The sequence below is a fragment of the Dermacentor albipictus genome, chromosome 5 (genome assembly GCF_038994185.2).
Source record: "Dermacentor albipictus isolate Rhodes 1998 colony chromosome 5, USDA_Dalb.pri_finalv2, whole genome shotgun sequence".
NCBI classification, from domain to species: Eukaryota; Metazoa; Arthropoda; class Arachnida; order Ixodida; family Ixodidae; genus Dermacentor; species Dermacentor albipictus.
This window is the reverse complement of record NC_091825.1, coordinates 34,012,494-34,033,682: the sequence shown is the minus strand read 5'-3', so window position 1 is coordinate 34,033,682 and position 21,189 is coordinate 34,012,494. Positions and strand designations below refer to the sequence as shown.

General features: G+C 44.0%; 1 protein-coding gene across 3 annotated transcripts in view; it reads right to left on the bottom strand.

The window, feature by feature from the left end:
- Nucleotides 1-21,189, bottom strand: part of LOC135908106 (thiol S-methyltransferase TMT1B-like) — an 86,961-nt gene that overhangs the window by 5,944 nt on the left and 59,828 nt on the right. For all 3 annotated transcript variants that reach the window (XM_065439864.1, XM_070539545.1, XM_070539546.1), the window contains exon 3: nt 12,578-12,727. In XM_065439864.1, the coding sequence (XP_065295936.1) occupies nt 12,578-12,727 (150 nt within the window). The remainder of the gene's footprint in view (nt 1-12,577; nt 12,728-21,189) is intronic.

Sequence of the window (21,189 nt, the reverse complement as noted above, 5' to 3'; positions counted from 1 at the left end):
CGCTGCATTCATGAATGCACTACTACATCTATCCTAACTCGTTTCTTCAGTTCCCCTCGACAACCTTGGGTCACGAAAGCGCTACTTCGATGTATATTGAAGAAAAATTGCTCCACAAAAAGGTAATTTGTCAACCATTTAACTGTGAACTTAAATCTCGTTTCAAAAAATATTCTAACACGCTTGCAGCAGCACTTAAATGTGCTAAACGAGATTACTTTCAGAACAAGATTTTGAATAATGCCAATAATACGAGGCGCAACTGGCAGGTCATTAACGAATTCTTAAATAATAAATGCCGTGAGCATGTAACAAAAATAAAAACTGAGACACATACATACTGCCACCCAGCTGATATTGCGAATGCCTTCAGCGAGTATTTTAGCAGTACTTGCGATTCTCAAACAGATCCCCCATTACCGACATTGCCTCGTCATCTTCATTCTTTTTACTTGCGACCTACGAATGCAAAGGAAGTTCTTCATGTTATATCTTTGCTTAGGTCTACTGGACCTGGCCTAGACTCTGTTCACCCATCACGTATCAAGTTAGTTTCTAATGAACTGTCTCCTCTCATAGCCGATATTGTTAACAAAATGTTTAAAGCAGGCAAATTTCCCAGTTCTCTGAAAGTTGGTAAAATAACACCTGTTCACAAAAAAGGCAATCGTGAACTTCTGAATAACTACAGGCCTATTTGTATTCTTTCATTTTTCAGTAAAATCATTGAACGACTAGTTCATACACGTTTATCATCCTACCTAGCAAAATTTAATCTACTATCACCTAAACAGTATGGCTTTCGGCAGGGTTGCTCAACTGAGCTTGCGCTTCTAACCTTTGCCGACAAAGTCAAGAAGGCAATCGACCAAGGCCTGCTGGTTGGAAGTGTATTCATAGATTTAACAAAAGCCTTTGACACCATTAATCACAAAATTCTAATACATAAACTTGAATCTTACGGCATAACTGGCCCAGCACTTCAGCTTATTTCTAGCTACCTAACTAATCGTACTCAAGTTGTTCAGATTGACGGCAAACTCTCATCTGCTAAGAACATATATCAAGGCGTTCCTCAGGGCTCGATCCTTGGCCCGCTGCTGTTTCTGCTATTTATCAACGACCTACCTAATGTTCTAACCACTACAGACTGTATATTATATGCAGACGACACCACTATTTTTACTTGTGCTAACGATGTCGACGAGCTACAGCAAAATGTTAACGTTGATCTGCATAACATAACTTCCTGGTGTCAAAAGAACATGTTGTGCATCAATCCTCTAAAAACGGTTTTTATGGTTTTTCATTCCTCCCCGACACTAATTTCGAACTCTATATCGGTGCGTCTTGAAAACAACTTAATACCAATATCTGTTAGCACTAAGTTTCTTGGCGTAGTTTTAGACAGGCATCTGAAATTCAATCTTCATGCGCAGTCACTTGTCCGTAAGATATCGTTTGGAATACGCGCCATAATCAAAACCCGCTCGTACTTTCAGCCACACATTATCCATTCCCTTTATCATGCACACATTCACAGCAATTTATCTTACTGCATATCAGCCTGGGGAAACACATACCTCGCTCACCTCAGCCAACTTCAACGCATGCAGAATCAGGCGATTCGCCTCATGACGTTCAGCCATTTCCTATCGAATGCAACGCCACTTTATTGCAGTTTAAACATTCATCCTCTCCATCAGCTCTTTCAGTTAAAGTTAACAATCGTGATCTATAAGTTATTTCGTAATATTGCACACATAGATGGCTTTGTTACTGAAACTTTTGTGAATACTAACACTACTAGGTTCTCTGAACTCGATAATCGTCTTTTGCCTAAAGTGCGCACAAACTATGGTAAGTTCACTACCACATTTGCGGGAATAAAACTATGGAATTCTATTCCACATACCATAAAATCATCCCCCACAGAGCACATATTCAAGAATCAGGTTAATACTTTATGCAGCAACTCTCTTCATCCTAACCACTGCCTCTGTGATTGTAATCATAATTGACTTAGCTATTGTACTACACGTTTATTACTCATATTTTTATTGTATTTTACATTTGCATTGCTTGTTCACTAAAGAAGTCTTCGCAATTTTTTGCTTTACTAAACAGTTTTGAGTTCTTCTTTTTTCGCGCTGTTTCTTATTTAGTCTGTAATGCCACCGTAACCAATGTTTGATCTGTATTGTCTTTTTTATTTTTTCATGTATGGGAGTCCCCCTGACAGTTTTTAACTTTGGGACTCCCTGTGTAGTGCTCATTTTGCATACAATTCTTGTAAATCTGACATCATTGATGAATAAACTTGAACTTGAAACTTGAACTTGAACATGAAACTCCAGTAATTGTCACTTTTAAGGTATCTGCAATAATTGGGATTACAAGCTTATATTTAAATTCATTCTAAGTTATGCCGCATTGCAAACCAAGCTAAGAAACTGTTATCCTGTCTCACTTCACCCGCATATGTGTATTATTTATTATCTTTTTAAAAGTAACATAATTGACAAGCGTCGCGATATCATCCACGCTCATCCCCAAGTAAGTTCTTACGAGAATTTGGAGCGCATGATAAACATATTGATAAGTGTGTCCTGCTCAGTCCCGTGCAATGTACCAATTCGCTGACAATTTTGATGTTACTCAGTTGACCAAAGCTTTCAAAATGTCGCATCTCTCTTGAGGTATTACTGCCCTTTCTTGTTAGACTCGTGAAATATTCCTCCAAGTTCAGCATGAATTTTCATCTGAGCAATTAGTACACAACAAAAGAGAATTAAACCCAAGTTTTCCAAGAATGCTGCATATATATATATATATATATATATATATATATATATATATATATATATATATATATATATATATATATATATATATATATATATATAGATATATAGATATAGATATATTTATATATGCATATATATATAGAGAGATATATGTAGTAAATAATGGACGCGGGGTTAGCACGTAAACAAAAGTCTTCTGATACGTTCCGCTACCTGCTTTAAAATTCCTTACAAAGGAGGATTAACACGTTTCACTCATTATTCAAATAGTTACTATCTAACTAGTATGCCCCGCGGGAACACGTCCCCTGTTGACTGCTTTTGCCATGTGAAAGCACCGTGTACTGTGTTCACTGGTGTTTACATTTAGCACATTGTCAGGACAGGTGAACTTTCACTCAACTAGAATACTGGTTAACTGCAAATTTTGTGCAGAGGAAAGTGCTGCGGGTGCTCAGTGTATTTTTTAAAGGATTGCATGATCATTCTACGAAGGAAACGAGCTTCTACTTCAAATCACTCAGGGTACAACTAGAAACATTCTGCTTCATTGCATTTGTTTACGCCTCCGCCAAAGTGCGCTGACACAACCTCAGCTTATATGTGCTAGGGCTAATCTCTGGTGGACAAGAATGATATAGGGTCTCACATGTCAAGGTAGGCTGCCGAAGACTGAAGTTGCTTTGAGTAGAAACCCAAGAAACAGGAGCATATGCACTGAAACATGTGCGTTTGTGGCGTGATTCCCTATAAGCAGAAGCCCATTTCCAGAGTTACATACGAAAGGTTATATCAAAGTGATGTCATAGCTAGAAAGTAATCCTTTTAGAAGTCTACTCATTAAGTTATTCAGTTCACTTAAAAGCATGCCAAAGTTGGTCATATACTGAGCGATACTTGTTTACGAAATTAAATACAAAATTTGGTGAAGTTGCAACATGTGTACAGGTGTAGCGAACTGCTAAAAGACGGTGTGGCAGCAGAGCTCCAGTAATACGAAGAACGATGGTCTATTGTGTGGTCTACATTTATACTTAATCGTATCGTGCACTGTGCATGCCCAATAACTTACCATTTGTACAGGACGCAACTGCACCGGAAACACTATGTGACTTAAGACTTGAATCGAGTTGCGACTTGAGGAATATGAGACTTGGCAGTGGTGACGACGCTGGTTGGCGCTGAACTAAAAGTTACTGCTTCTTCTTACTACAGATCGCCGTTTCTGCTGGAGCTGCATTCCGATGCTTTGGAAAGAAGCGGTCTTCTTCACGGGCATCGCCGTGGTCAGCGAAAGCACGGCAGACGTAGCTTTTAGACTGGCTGCCAACATGAGGCGTGGTGCCTATCATCAGCTCTAGGGAATATCTCGGCATCCGGCGATACCACCTTTGCTATAAAAGCAGACTGCCAGCCACCTGTCCATTCACTTGGCAGTGGTGACCACGCTGCTTGGCGCTAAACTAAAGGTTACTACTTGTTCTTACTACAGCTTAGTGCCTATTGTACATATACATTTGCATTTCTATTGTAGGATTTGAGGACGATCCCACCACAGGCATCCATTTGTCAGAGTTGTCGGACGATCTCACCGCTGTCACCAGTTGAAAGGGTTGAAGGTCGTAAAGAGGAACTTGTAGGGACAGCACTTGGGCGAGAACGATTTATTTACAGTATTTTACATTAGAACAAGATACATTCGACAGTCTAGCATGACTCCCAAATGGAGTCCGTAAAGCGAAGTAGACAGCATAGGAGCTCGAGCACACAGCTCACGAGCATGATCACGAGCACACTGACGAGCACATTGACGAGCCCGAGCACAGAGCACGACGACGAGCACGAGAACACCCTAGCACCGACAAACGGCTGCTTATAAACAGTTCGTGTTCCCTAGATCCCTAGGTGAGGGAAACGGCAGTTCACCACCGATTCGCAGCGTCAAACGTCAACGCAGTCGACCCGCCGGTTGTCCATTATCTTGAGTCTTCAAAGGTGCGTCGGTTCCCTGAGCTGACCCCCGCAACGCAGCCGCCGGTTGCCCATAGTCTTGAGCATCTAAATTCCAGAGTTGCCTTTCTCCTGTAGTCGCCACGAGTGTCAGCAGACTGTGATGAATTCAGGGGCCCACATACCGCAAAGCACCCCTTTGTTAGGGAAGCTCTTCTTGCTGCCGAGAGAGACCATGAAGACCCGGCAAATCAAACAACAATACGTTGGGCACCAAAGGTGGCCCGCCCTGCTACCGTCACCGATTCTCCGAACGAGGCGCATGGTGGATTAACGCTGCCGTATTCCGCAGTTCTCTGAAGGAAGTTCATGGTCGGTTAGCGCTTTCGTCCTCGCTGGTTCTCTCAAGGGCGCCACCACCGTGGGTCGATCGAAGCACGTGCAGCGGGCTGCAATAGCTTTGCAAAGCAGTACCCCTGTAGGCCGATCCTAACACTACTCATAAAGTGTCATCGCCACGGCCAAATTTGAGTGTGTATTTGCTTGTTTCGCACATGAGTTGCTGTATGTTAGGATTGCCGATAGGGCTAAGGAACTCGCAAAGCTGAACGAAGAGATAGGAGCTGAATTGCTCAAAGAACTTAAGCAAAAATTCAGAACTTCCAATGCTTCATCAGAACGTGACCTCAATAACGTGATCCAGGAGGTGCGCAATGAGAATGCCAAATGAGTAAGAGTATTAACTGTTTGCATGAGTGGAACGAGGAAACGAGACAAAAGCTTGATTCTGAGCTCTCAAAGAATGCAAGTCAAAAAGGAAAATGACGAACTGCGCGCTAATTGTGCTGCTCTGGAAAAGAATGCAGCTGAACTTGAAAGGCGACTCACGCATTCGGAGAAGTACTCACGAAACGCTAATCTGGAAATACAGGGCGTTGTAAAGAAAGACAATGAGGACCCTGCTAAAATTTTGTCTGATATAGGCTCTGCAATCCATGAGCTAATCAGTTCATCTGACGTTGAGGGTTGTCACCGTGTTACAAAACGCAACCCCAATAAAACAAACATTGCCGTTCAGTTTAAATCTAGAGCTAAACGGGATGTCATCTTGAAAACAGCAAAGAAGGCAAGAATCACGAGCAGAGACCTACGATTAGAATCTAAATGCCCTTTTACTTGAACGAACATTTGTGCCCAGCGCTAAAGAGGCTGCTTGGCATGGCAGTGAAAGGAAATAAGAGCATAAATGGAAATCTGTGGAGACCAGCTTCGGAAAAATCTATGTAAGGGAAAGTGATACCTCTGATGTTGTGCAAATATCGGAAGAACGTGATCTTGCTAGGAATTAGTCTGCTGTTTCTGATGTGACTGGGAACGTTCACTAAAAATTGCCATGGATTATCACGATTTCATCGTGCCGTATCCTTTATAATTACAATTTAACTCTAGCATTTCTGTTCTACACCTGAATGCTCGATCCGCAGTCAACAAACAAGAAATTATTAGTAACTTTTAAAATATATTTTCTTTCAAGTTCGATATCATTTGCTAACCGAAACATGGTATCATGACTGCAGTGCTCGGCTGTACCTTGATGGCTATGATGATTGCGTTTTAAATCGAACTGATAGGCGAGGAGGGAGTGTCGCAATGTATCTCTCGTCTGGATGGAACTGCGAAGTATCAATATTTGGTAAAACAACAAACGAGTATGAAATTTAACGCTTAAACATTACTCCGATATAATTTCGGTCGTATATCGCCCGCCAAAGAAAAATATTTTTGGCTTTCTAAATTTCTTTGATAATTTACTGGAAATGTTTTTTGCTAATGAATTCCACTTGTTTGCGTGTGAGACACTAACATAAATTTTCTTGAATATACTGCTGTCACACTGGATTTTGCTAATAGACTTAGATGTGCGGGAGTTGTAAACCTAATTAGCACACCAACTCGTGTTACGTTGTCTTCGTCTACATGTCTCGACATTCTTATCACGAATATTGACACTGTCGTAGAGCATACTGGAACAGTAACGTCGGACGTCAGTGATTATTGTCCTATGTTTATGACATATCCTGTCAATGTGAGAAAAAGTTGTTCAGGGTCAAATGTGTTTACTATACAAGATATAGCTGATAGAAATATGGATCTTCTTAATCGCACAGTTTGCAACTATGACTGGTCGTTCCTATACTAAATGTAAATGTCGCGTATTCCAAGTGAATTTTAGCGTTTGTAAAAATCTAGAGCAACACATTTTCCTTTCAAAAAGATTAAGCAATCCAAAAAGATAAGAAAACTCTGAATTACACAGGAACCTGTTAAAATGATAAAACACAAAGATAAACTGCACCATAGATTTCTCACAACACGCTCGCCTGAAACGTTGATACTGTTTAAAAAATAGGGAAAGAAACTAAATACGGAGCTTAGATGCGCTAAGAATGCTTATGATGAGCATCTGTTTGCAAACGCCACTGGTAAACATCATGAAACCTTGTGGAGCATTATCAATAAGGTTCTTGGCCTCGAAAAGCATTTTACCTCACCAGACAAGATAACATATAATAACAATGAAATTTCGGGTTTAGCGCTAGCAAACCATTTCAATAATTACTTTGCAAGTATAACCGGGGCACAGCAAACTCGGCCTGATACGTCATCGTTTCTTTCCGTTTCCAACAGCTTATTTTTAAACCCCACAAGTGAATCTGAGATACTTAGCACTATCATGAACCTTAAATATAGTAAAGCTCTTGACATTTATGATATCAAAATTAAGCCTATAAAGTATGCTTTAGAATACATCACTCACGCTTGTACGCATATTTTTGATCTAGCTTTACAGTCTGGGGTGTTTCCAGAAAAGATGAAAATGAGTAGGGTAACTGTACTTTTTAAAGGGGGCAACAGAAACGACGCGTCAAAATACAGACGCATCTCTATCATTCCAGTATTTTTCAAAGGATTAGAAAATATTATTTTTTCTCGCTTATCAAACTTTCTCGACAGACAAAACATTATATCTAGTGCCCTGTTCGACTTTAGTAGAGGCAGGTGAACAGGAACTGCTTTGCTCACACTCAAGGAACATGTATTAAAAACAGAAAAAAATCTCTTCACATTGACACTATACATAGATTTGAGTAAGGCATTCGGTTGCAGAAATCATAAAATTTTGCTATGAAAATTATCACAGAATGGCATTAGAGGTACTCCTTTAGCATTATTTGAGTCTCACCTTACTAATCGAAAACAATCAGTATGCATAAAACACGAGAGGTCACGTTTTGTTCCTTTACTAAATGGCGTGGCACAACAGAGCGTACTAGGTCTTACGCTTTTTAACCTTAGCATTAACGACATTACTAATATTGATACAACTGTAAAATTTATCGTGTATGCCGATGCCACTAATCTTGTTATTTCTGGTCCGAATTCACAAGAATTAAAAGGGCTGTTACGACGTCAGTCATGACAGACACCAATAATTTGCTCATAGGTACACAACATAAAGACCGCTTGGTTTTCCACAAAGGGGAAAATACCTGTATTTCTAAAGGACTTCCTGTTGTGAAGCTGATGTTGATATACGTCGTGTATCGGTTTTTTGAAACGATTATGATTGCAGGGAGACAAATAACGGCCGACATTGAAATTCTAGAATTGTCTTCTCAAAAAGCTTTGCACGCGACTTCTTTGTGACACTACAGAATCGGGAGATAGCAAATTGTGTACATTAGGTTCTAATAACTTCTGGTGGAGCACTCTGCAATTTCTTACAGCAAAGTGCATAGCTATAACGTAATTTCAGTGGATGTGCCTTATTTATCATGCAAGTTTACGGAGAAAACGTAGTCTATAGTTTGTTTTAAATGGCGCGCAGTCTTTTATTGAAGCAACATCAAGTGTACGTCAAGGATAGGTCCTACTATAGAGTTTCATACAATAATTACTAGAGGGAACTCTGGTACTGCAGTCGTTCTACCACCATGGGAATGATAGGAAGTACATGGATTTGTCTGGTCTTCGTGCTTGTGGGTTCAGACGTTCTTGCGGCTCTGCATATTACGCTATAGAAATCTTAATGTCATAACTTCCAGCGCAATCGATTCTGCTCTCTTCCGAGTCCAGAAGATGCCTCGAACACGCACAGTTTCTAATAATTACAACGATTGAGCTTGTCCAGTTAGGCAAATCGAAACGCGTGAAGCGTATCAATGCACTGGCATGCCCACAATAAATTCATAAGGGCGTTTCGTTCGCTTGTCGACACATGCCTCCGTGGCTTAATGGTTTCAGTTACACGCTTCTGCGCATGAGTTCCTGTGTTCGAATAATGCTGTCGGACAATTTTAATGATGTTTAATAATTTTTTTCTTACGCAGTACCTTCGGGAAAATGACGAGTTTACAAAGTCACAAAGCCGTTTGAAGACAAAAAGACAACGTTTAGGCAAATCCATGCACTTCCCACAATTCCCATGCTTGTAAACCGCTCTCATTGCAGCTCCCGTAGACACTAGCGCCAGAGTTCCCTCTGGTAATTATTGTATGATACTCTAAGGGTCCTACAGCCTTTTTTACGTTCAGTCTAAATAGATGATAGCAAATACTAATGTGTTCTCTGTATGAGGTCACGTGAACTGAAGTGTCTGTTTTCACGCCACAAAATCCACATTAGGTTATGAGGGGGGCTGGAGTAGGGGGCTCCCGAATACATTTGACCACCTGGGGTTCTTCTGCCTTCCGCAAAAGCAACAAAAGGGTACTTTTACATCCCCCCCTTCATTTCAATGCGATCGTCGCGGAGGCGATGAAATTCGTGACCTCGTGTTCGGCAGCGCAGCGCCAGAGTCACTGAGACCCGCCGCGGTTGCTTAGTAGTTTTGGCGTTCTGCCGCAAAGCACGAGCTTGCTGGATCAAATCCCGGCCACGGAAGCTGCATTTTGATGGATGCGGAATGCAAAAAACGCCCGTGTACCGCAGATTGGACGCATGGTACAGAATCTCAGATGGTAAAAATTAATTCGGAGCCCCTTGCTATCGTTTGCCTCATATTCATAGCGTGCTTCTCCACCGCAAACCCCACAATTTAATTTTACTTTTGAAGTCAGTGAGGCACTTCGACGTTTTGATATTCTGACTGATTCTAGCGGGAGAATTATCCTAGGAACAGAGGAACCAAGTAATCTTCAATACGCGGGAATCATACGGGCGCAGCCCTCACAAAGTGCTCGAGGAACACTTTAACCTACCAGATCACAACTTGCAAGAACTTAAAGTTCCTATTGTAAACGCAGAGAAAAGACGGGGAATGCGGGAGATGGAAATTCAAGACGATGAGCAAAACGTGACCAAGGTGAATGCTGGAGCCAACGTTTCGACAAGTGGACTTATCTTCAAGGCGACGTATGCCTTCCTCTCCACAGTATGTATAGGTGGGGTTCTTCTAAAGGGGAGAGTGTGTGAGGCGGGAGGATGCGAAAACGAGGAAAAATGTGTTAGCGTGTCGAATTGAGAGTTCGACACGCTAACTCAATTTGACTCGCCAACACATTTTCCCTCGTTTCCGCATCCTGCCGCCTGACACCCTCTCCCCTTTAGAAGAACCCCACCAATATATACTGTGGTGACGAAAGCATACGTCGCCTTGAAGAAGACAAGTCCACTTGTCAAAACGTTGGCTCCAGCATTGACCTTATTCACGTTTCGCTCATCGTACTGTAAACGCAGGCATTTGCACCGGGAGAGAGGGATAAGATTACTTCTGCCCAATTATACGAGTCGGCTCTTGTTTTCCCGAGGTACAGATGTGCCTCATTCACACTTTGAAAAATCTCTTGCCAAGAATTAGGATGGTTTCAAAAGAAGCTCTCGCGTACAAACATTAGAGCCTCTCTTTGCGTTCTTATCTCTGGTCAGAACAGCTCTATCCTTATATGCTACCCGAATTGCAATCCTACTTTCAGCAGCCCCCCTCACCCCCTGGCCATTTTGTCGATTGAGTATGGGAAATGGGATATGCAGTGAACAAGTAGGCGATATCGGAATCTAATGCGATATGCAGTGCAAGAACATCTTCATTGTTTTGGTATGCAATTCAAACCCTTCTCTTTAATTATTTTCAAGATAATTCGGAAGTGATACAGGCCATTGGCATGTTCCCAGAACTGTGCGATAGTAGTTCAGGTAAATTACTGTATTCAGCTTTTGTGAAAATTGACACCATTTTGGTCTCGACCGTTCTGTCGTGAGAAAGGCAGCCGAGAATAGAGCCGCCAATAACGACCCCTTGTCAGGAGATTATTTGGTGCTCCACATTCGCCTCTATGAACACAAAAAATAAATAGGCAGAAATCGTTGACTATGGCGGTCATTGTAGACAGAGAATTGTTCATTGATGTGGGCCTTAATACTTTCCCTTGTTAATTCACTTCATAATTATGTATAGAAAACGACTGTTAACAATCACATCTAGAGCGATAGTAAATACAAAGCGCTCCACCAGAACATCAAATCCACAGACGCGCTGAAACTCTCGCACTACAGCACAGAAGATTAGCGACATACGTTCCCCTCAGTTCAGTTGCGTAAAATCATGTGTGTTTTGCATCGGTGCCTGTGTATGGTCATTGAAAGTACGACCACTGACCACCACGAAAACAAGCGGAATATTCAGTGAATGCTATTGAATTTTAAAGCTGCGTTTACGTCAAAGAAAACGAGATCATAGTTGCTTTCTCGAAGCGCAAAGGGGTGGCTGCCTCTAGCACTTGCTCAAGTATTTTCACAATAGTAACGTGTTTCTCTCTCGTAACATAAGCGTCGGTGATAAGAGTCCACATGTAAAGCACGTCTCCGGGTCTGCTGATAAAGGTCACCACGATTGGCTGACAGATTTGAGGCGTCACACTTCGACAGTGCAAGTGTACATTACAAAACTTATTGCAGTGACACAAGTATCACGTGTTTGTTGGCTTATCTTCGGGTGCTAGCGTAAATTGTGAATAAATATAGGGCTGAACTTTAAGAGATGACGATATTGTAAACGTAGTTGCGTTTTACTGGCAATTATTGGTGGAGGGTTTAGCACTATGACTGTGTCGTTATAAACTTTCCTTAATATCAGGCATATTTGACGGCATACAATACTGCAGTGAATACAGAGGGAAATAGCTTATTGGAAACTGCATCCACAGTCGGATGAGCTGCGTGATGAAAGTCAAGGTTCAGCGGCTACCTTGGCGCATGTTAAAGTGTGCCAGTGTTAAGCAAATGTTGCAGGTCGTATTCCTGATCATCCCACTATTCTGTCCGTCACGGCCAAGAGCAGTTAATTGGGACACTAAATGTCGATTATTAGGTAAAGTCTCCGAAATTCCTTTTTTTTCTGTGGTTCTTCTACATGTTAAAATGAGCTTTGGCATAGCATTAGCTCACGGTTATTAACTGATAGCTTTTGCCTGTTGCCACCTCGTATCGCACTAAGAAACTGTTGTGGTGAAAATCAAGCTAGAGAAGCTTTGTCGTGCCAAAACTGACCCTCTTTCTACCACGAGAAAATATCAGGCTTTTAAATATAGCCTTATGAAACAAAGCCACATGTTTCTTATGCTCTTATTGGTATTCTTCATGTTATGCGACCTAATAAAAAGGAACGCATGATGCCATATACAAACAGTGGGATTAGGATAAGCGTTGCTATCAGTATTTTTAACGGGCTATAATTGCTAATAAAGCCTTACAAAAATAAGAAGTGGACAAGATAGCTACACTTATGTTTTATTAGCCTAGTAAGGATCAAACACTGTCACCTTTCTCAGAACACGCTTGCACTCATCCAGAAGTTTGCGGCCGTCTTGCGCTGAGCAGAGTACGTAGGTCATCAGCACAGCATCAAAGAAGCCGTCCGTTATCATGTCCATGTTCTCACCATAGCCACATATTGAACGTTCCAGCTGCACCTGCGTAAAGTCATTTCCGTTAGCTCTCAGAATTGTTATAAGATCGCGTGAGTATGGTTTTTGTTTAAAATTTAGTTCAGAGGTTCCCATCAAACTATAACAGTTGTAATAGGGAGCTGAATCACAAAGCAGGTTCTAACTGAATAGTTGTCGCAGTTTTCGGAAAGATATGTACGCATTAGATGCAGACGCATGTGGGCTCATTTTCTCCTTAATAAGCAAAACACGTGAAACCGGCTAATTGCAAGGTTTGTTGCGAATTTGTCCTCACAGCTACGCGCCCGTCATTTACGCGGGACCGAAATTAACGCTGCATGGACAAAAAAGAACCTGTTTATAAAACTTGCAGAAGGTAACTAATAACCAACGCGGCGCCTTCGCACGCAAACAGGTGGCCGTCATCCCAGGCCCTTGTAATTACCGTGCCCCGTCCTTAGGCGCACAAGTCGTGTATATATTGGCGCTGTAGATCAGTGCGCACTCCACGTGACAATGATACCACACGTCTCAACCCAAGTATGCTGAAGCATTCCCTGCAGGTTTCAGGGAAATATGAATGAATGAGCACTACGTACATAAGAATGTCTACTGAAAGCATAAGCAACCAAGTGATGGAACAGTGCACTGGCAGCGGCACAGTTTTTATTGCAATATTGTCAACGTGCAAAGTGTGACGTAAAAAGAGGGTAACGCTGGTGCCCTCAGATTAGATATATTTTCACACTTAGGTTACAGGTGATGCCGAAGGCACGATGACTATTTGTGAACACTTATTGGCAGTTTAACTAAGTTCGCTGGTTACGCGTGAAGAGAAAAAGCCGTTAGCTTCAGTGCAATCTTTAGCTCCACGGGATGGCCAACTCCAGTTTTTTTATATTACAGCTCGGCCACACCAGCCCTTTCATCAAGTTTTCCGCCAGCAAATGGTCTTGCCTTACGTATTTGACGAGTGTCAATCGGGACAGCAGTTATTTACCACAAAAATGCCTTTTTAAGGCACACAGAGTAACCAAAAAAGAAAAATAAACAACTACCAAAATCTACAGAATGTATTAATACACAAAATATACACTGAGCACTACTCAATTTTATAACCAAACTTCCTTACCGCACAGGCTGCGTGGGCTGAGTACCATATTAACAGAGAAAGTAGTCACAAATGTGTTGGCCACTACGTGACTTTGAAATGTTCATTACCCATGGAAGGAGAGTGCATTTCCACAGTACGGAAAAGAAGGCAAGAAAATATTCTCCTTCACTGTTCGGTTTAACACCACGCATTGGACAGGCACCATTGGAGCCGGTTCAACTGAAGCTGGGGTGAGCCAGCGAAAGCAATCGGTGCAACTGCACAAGGCACGCGCAGCGTACATTGGGTACGAAAGCATTTCGTGCCTCCAGGTGACGGAGGAATGAATTACGTCGCTACTAATGACCGTGTGAACCTTCAGATACGCTCTCGCTTGCCAGCGCCCCCCTCTCCCTCCTTCACCCCCACGTGCATCTCAAAGAGGAGTCCGCGTTCGGCGATGAACGCGCTCTTCAACTCGATTGCCGGAGCCGTAGCACTTAGCGAAGAAATTCCGAATACGAAAAATCATGAAACAGCAAAAAAAAAGAAACTCTTGTTTAATAAAGCAATTATGCGTTTCGAAGTTCACGGTTACTGCAGTGATCATGTAAAATATTGCTGCTTGTTTCATTGCTAAATTTGGCTGGGTATAAAGCTTGGAATCCGGCTCATCTGTAGCGGTAGTACACATGAAAACAATGTACACGGGGGTCATCAGGTTATATGTGTGCTGTTTGTTGTAGTTTGCTTTAAACAGAAGCCTTCGGGAGACCTTGAGAAAAATCACTTGTGCTAGAAAATGAGGGGCGGCGGCTTCTCATACGAACCTTCTCTGGCCGATAATAGAGAATATATGTGTCCTTCTTGTGAACTCTATAGCTGTGACTCCTTCGTGTAATACTGTGTTATTTTTCCTGGTAATTTGGCATCTTATGACTTGTCCTGGTAGATTATTACATAGCATCACATTAACAAAATACAATAGATTGTGCTTGCCGCGCACTTGAGTGCTGCATAGTCACGCTCTGGTACCCACAGAGGCAGCTTTGTGATCTTTACCCATTGTTTGATTTGCTGATTTGTGCACGCACTAATGCGTCGCACGTTTTTTAGTAGTTTCTTTTCTACGCCTTTATTTCTTGCTTACACAAAAATGAAGTCGCCGACGAGTAGGCAAAGATAGATTACAATGATGCCACAGACGTGCCCATGCAGTTTATGGCTATGTGCCACTCGGCGTGACCTCCTGTACACCCAGAGGCCCACCACTACCTGCCCACTTGTAGGGAGCGAAGTCTCCTTTAATGCCGCCATTTGCCCGTCTGGTTCATCACGTGAAAGACAACGCGCGGCGAGAGAGAGAGAGCGTACCGGATGTGCCGCGGTGTGCGGGCACAGTTTCTTGAACCATGCAAGAGAAGAGCACCTGCCTCTGAGGTGAAGTCGTGGCCGGCAGGCTAAGCGCTCAGAGCTGCGGACCGCGTACACAAGGCCCAAGCCTGCGCGCGTCTGCCTCACGCAACCACGACACGGAAGCTCAGTATTTCTGAGACTTAGATGTTCGAATCGACACTCCGCAGACGAGCCCATGTGTCCAATGGCTTTCAGAACTTCCATCGGGACTTTAATTTATTGTTTTAATCGCTCATTTTAGGGAATTATCGCCTAGTATTTTGTTTCACATTCTGTGATGACAATGTGCGCTGCATATAGGGGTGGTTCAGGTATATATACATTGTTACAAAGGGTCTCTGCAAGTAAATACGCGGAAAGCGTGAGTGGAGAAAGAGGAGGACGAAGTTCCTCCTACGATTTTGATGGTTATTTGTGTCTTGGAGATCAATAAAGCGGCCCCAATCCTCTTCGGAAACCGTAACAGATTGGTGGAGGTGCAGGGTAACAGGAAGACGAACCCAACGACGGAAGCTCTACTCCCTAGACTTCGCCCCAGCCGCCGCCTTGCCGGGATTCCGCCTTCGCTGATCGAAGTGATGTCCAAAGGCCAGACCACTGATGCGGTGGGGGCAACTCCTAGCGGTTCCTTGCCATACTATAGAGTGCCGCCGTACTTCGGTGGGACCTCAGGAGAAGGCGTCGATGAGTGGCTCGAGAACTACAATTGGGTAAGCAGAAGCAAGGGCTGGGACTCGGCCGTGCAGCTCAATCGTTTGTTTTCGGTGGTATTGCTCTCATGAGGTATGAAAACCACGAGGGCATGTTCACAACTTAGTATCGTTTTATTGAGGAAGTGCAGAAGTGCTTCGGCGATTCTAACGCGAAGGAAAATGAGTGGAGCAGACATTGGCTCAGAGGGCACAGCTTCCAGGGGAGACATGTACCAGATATATAGAAGAAGTTTTGAAGTTGTGCAAGATATTGAATCCTAGGGTGCCTGACGAGGACAAGCTTGGACACGTTCTTAAGGGGATAACCGAAGACGTGTACAATTTCCTGATTTGCAAAGAGAACCTGAACTCAGTGTTGGAGGTAATGCTGCACTGTCGCACATTCGAAACACTGAAGATGCAACAGATAGCTCCGAAATTTAGCAGCCTCTCGAACGTCTAACAACGGTCAGTGTCAATACAATGCCGCCTACTGACCTCTCGTCGACAATACGGCAGATTGTAAGAGAAGAATTGCTTCGATGTCAATAAATCTCTCATTGCCCCGGTGGCTTTCAGGACGGCTATGCAACTGGAAGAGAACACACGCGAACGCCGGCGCTCCGGCGCCATGGCAGCCATCAATTAATGCAGCAGATGACGTCGATGAATGCCCAGGAACACTGAAATCTGGGCAGTCATATTGACCACCTTCCAATTAGGAACGCCGTTATCGCTCGTCGCGTTTCTCTCAACGAACATCGGCTGGCTACCAACCCAATGAAGAGCGATGCTACCATTCAATTCCTTCTGAGAGGACTGCTTACTCCGAGCTGCCGCAGGTGTCTCGACCCCTTCCGGTGTTTTACAGCTGTGGCGTGGCGGGTCACATCTCGCGTTTTTGCAACTACCACCCTTCATACCAGTGAGAGCCCCTACCAGCACATGTCCTCCCAATCTTCCGACTGCCCGTTCTGTACGCCATGGCTACCACGCACACCTCCCGGTTTACGCTACGCCTCGCCACCCTCTGATTGAAGCTCAACGCCACCACGAGCTCCCCGTGCTCCACGATTCCCGTCGCCGCGGCGACTCACGCAGTCACCTCGGTCGGAAAACTAGTCGGCGTGGCCAATGGGGGTGAGGCCGCCAAATACCACGCACTATCAACAGATATACCCCTATCAGTGCTTAGCTCAAGAACATGGAAAGAAGAAAAAAGCGAAGAAGGAAAGGCAGGGAGGTTAATCAGTTTAGCTTAACCGCTTTGCTACCCTACACATGGGAGCGTGATGGGGGGATGAACGATGGAGAGGAGAAAGAGCACATAGCAGCACACGCATAGTCAGCTCAAGAACAAAGTTCATGTACCTGTTGATGACCTACCTTGCGGATGCAGGCGCGACAATATCTGTCATGAGTGTCAAGTTTAAGAAGCTTCTTGAACTGAAAGTAATGTTTTCCTTAAGCCGTGGTGCGATATTCCGCGGTGTGAACGGTGATGCGTTGCGTCCTGTGGGATTCTGTACTGCGGACATGTCTTTGTGTGGGAAGGTGTTTACCACAGAATACGTGGTTATTACACGATCCACACATGACGTTATTTTGGGAATCAATTTCTTGTGGGAGTGTGGGGCAACTGTTGACGGTAGAAGTGGGCACCTTTCAATGCGGGGTAGTTTCCCAGCTGCGCTCTTGGATAATTCATCACGGGATGAATGCGTCTTTGTCGCCTCCGACAACACGGCCGTTCCTGCATTTTCTGCTGTGTGCGTTCGAGGATCCTATTCTAGTAACGACCTTGCCATGTTTGATGCCGCGCTGGAACCGATTCAATTGACTTATGTGAAAAAAATGTTTTAGCTCCCCATTGCCTGGTGTCCGTAGTCGAAGGACGCACGCGCAAGTGTGTGGATCATTAACAGTTCAATGGAGCCTGCAGTGTTGCCTCGTGGCATGAAACTCGCTGTATTCGAACCCGAATCCTCTACTACGCTGGTTGCACTTGCTGCTGCTACAGGCGACAATGAACATCTAGATCCTGAAGGTTCAGAAGATTCGCAACTTCTACAAATGATCAGCAAGTCACTTAGTCAAAGCGAACGTCATAGACTCCTGGGCGTTCTCAAGAACTCGAAAGTGTTCGACTTTTCGAAAAACACCAAAATGCCTTTAATTCCAGCGTCTCAAATACGTCATCGGATAAACACTACTTCGGCGCATCCCATACAGCCGAAACCTTACAGAGTGGCACCGTCAGAGCACAGAGCATAGCATCATCAATGAACAAGTGCAAGAAATGCTAGGAAAGGGAGTAATTCAAGAATCAGCAAGTCCCTGGGCCGCTCCCGTCATTCTTGTGAAGAAGAAAGACACTGCATGGAGATTCTGCGTTGATTACCGCCGAGTTAATTTCGTTTGAAAGAAAAAGGCCTGTTCGATGTCCCGTATTGATGACCTCATCGACTGTCCGCATTCCGCTTCCTACTTTTCTTCCATCGACCTGAGAGTAGGTTGTTGACACATTCCGATGCACCCAGCTGAGAAAAAAAATGGCATTCGTTATGCCTGACGGGTTGTACGAATTCAACATCATGCAGTTCGGTTTGTGCAATGCACCGGTGACATTTAAAAGATCCAGGGATACTGTTCTGCGTGGTTCGAAATGGTAGATTTGTATGTGTAACCTTGATGATGTCGTAATCTTTAGACGCATACTTCAGCAGCACAACGCTCGTCTCGCTATTGTACTCGACTGTATCGAAAAGGCTGGTCTTGAGCTGGATTCCAAAAAATGCCATTTTGGCGAGCGCCAAACTATGGTGGTAGGACATCTCGCCGATAAGGATGGCATTAGACCCGACCCACAGAAGACGGCAGCCGTTAAATCATTCGAGCAACCTAAATCTGTCAAACAGCTTCGCGGGCTGTGCTCGTATTTCCGTTGGTTCATACTCGGTTTCGCGGATGTTCACCTATTGACGAATCTTGTGCGTAAGAACACTCCGTTTGATTGGAGCCGTGAGGGTGAAGCCGCTTTTCGCCAACTGAAATTTCTGGTAACTTTACAGCCAATCGTGCGGCACTTCGATCCTTCGTCGCCAACAGAGATTCATACAGACGCAAGTGGCGTCGGCATCGGTACCGTCCTCGTTCAGCGCTCTAGGAACAACGAACATGCCGTCGCATGCGCACGCCGTTCTTTAAGCAAGGGTGAACGTAACTACACTGTGACGGAACAAGAATGCCTAGCAGTAGTATTAGCCGTATTGTGGCTTCGCTCGTACGTCTATGGTCGCCCGTTCACCATCATCACAGATCACCGTTCTCTGTGCTGGCTGGTCACCCTCTGTGACCCGTCCGGTCGCCTCCCGCGATGGGCCCTTCGTCTACAGGCATATGTGTTAACTATTTCGTACAGGCGTGGCCGTCGACACGCTGACGCTGATTGCTTTTCTAGGAGGCCACAACATACAACGGATTGTGAAGCCGAGAACTTTGATCATCTTATCGCTTCCCTTTCGCTGATTTTCCCGATGCCTTGACATTCGCCACAGAGCAGGGCGAAGACCCAAGCTTGGAGGCTCTTTTCTCTCTCACACAAAGGCCACTTCAGGTCACTTCAGGTGGATTTTGTGCCCGAACTGGTCTTCTTAACAGGAGAAATTTCTTATGGACACGCGCCCGCTTTCTGCTCGTCGTTCCGGAGTCTCAGTACACATCTGTTCTGCACGTTACGCACGATCACCCGACCTCAGGTTACTTAGGGACCGCGTCAACACTTACTCGTACAAAAGAAAGATTCTACTGGCCTCAAATGCACAAAAGAATTGACACCAATGTCAACAGTTGTTCACAGTGCCAGAGCCACAAGCGACCTACCTCAGCTCCAGTCAGTTCCCTGCAGCCTGTAAAGCCCCCCAGTTCCCTTTCATAAAAATGCGGCACAGACTTGATCGGACCATTTCTACGTTCTTCAAGAGGCAAACGGTGGATTATTGTGTGCGCGGACTACCTGAGGCGGTATTATGAGACGGCAGCTCTATTCTCCGTCACTACAGCCCAGGTTTTCCAGTTTTTGCTACATTCAACCATACTCCGACAAGGGCTGCCTCGCGCGATAATAAGTGACCGTGGTCGCCAATTTATGGTCGACGTTGTGGAAGAATTACTGGCTTCGTGTGCCTCCACGTTTTGACACTCAACAGCTTGTTATCCACAAACTAATGGGCTCACCGAGCGCCTTAATTGAACATTGATAAACGTGCTATCAATGTACGTCGCTTCGGACCACTAGAACTGCGATGAAGCATTACCGTTCGTAACGTATGCTTTCCATTCCGCGAAACACGAAACGACCGGTTTCTGCCCCTTCTTTCCTTACGCACGACCAACTCGTCATACGCTGGACATCTTTTGTCTTTTTGTCATTCATCAGAATTTGTCTATGGCAGAGTCTTTGTGTCGTGCAGAAGAGGCTCGTAGACTTGCTGGCTTACGAACATTGGCCACGCAAGACCACTTTAAAACAACCTACGACAGTCACCACCAACATGTTACCTATGTTCCTGTTGACCTCGTGTGGCTGTGGACTCCAATACGCAGATGTGGCTTGAGCCAAAAAGTGCCAAAAGCTGCAAAAGCGATCGTCTAATCGAGGTAAAATAAACGATTGGACTCCACACTTCCAATGGCCGCTGTTCACGCAAGACTGAGGTGACGCATGTTGCCCGCCTGAAGCCGTTCACATGCAGGAAGCACAAGTGACTCACCCGGAGGGCTTCGTCTGGGAGAGGAGGAATGTTTCAAAGAGTCTCTGCAAGTAAAATACGGGGAAAGCGAGAGTGGAGAAAGAGGAGGACTACGGCGCTCCTACGATTTGGACGGTTATTTGTGCTTTGGTGAGCAATAAAGCGGCGCGTGAACCCTCCGCGGAGACAGTAACAATATATACATGGTGTCGAAGTGAACTTGGATCAATACTTAAAAAATACCCAAGAGTTCTAGATAAATCGTACCGACTGCATAGTCGCCGTAGTCGTATGTACTTACGGCCAGCATTATTTCAGCCAACATATATATATATATATATATATATATATATATATATATATATATATATATATATATATATATATATATATATATATATATATATATGTATATATATGGCTGGTGTACCTTTTTCGCATTTCGTATCTCGTAAATCCTCACTTGGTGGGCGTTCTTGTGGGCATCGTGCTATATTGCTGCTTCCTCACCCCTCGCCTTTAGAGAACAGTTCT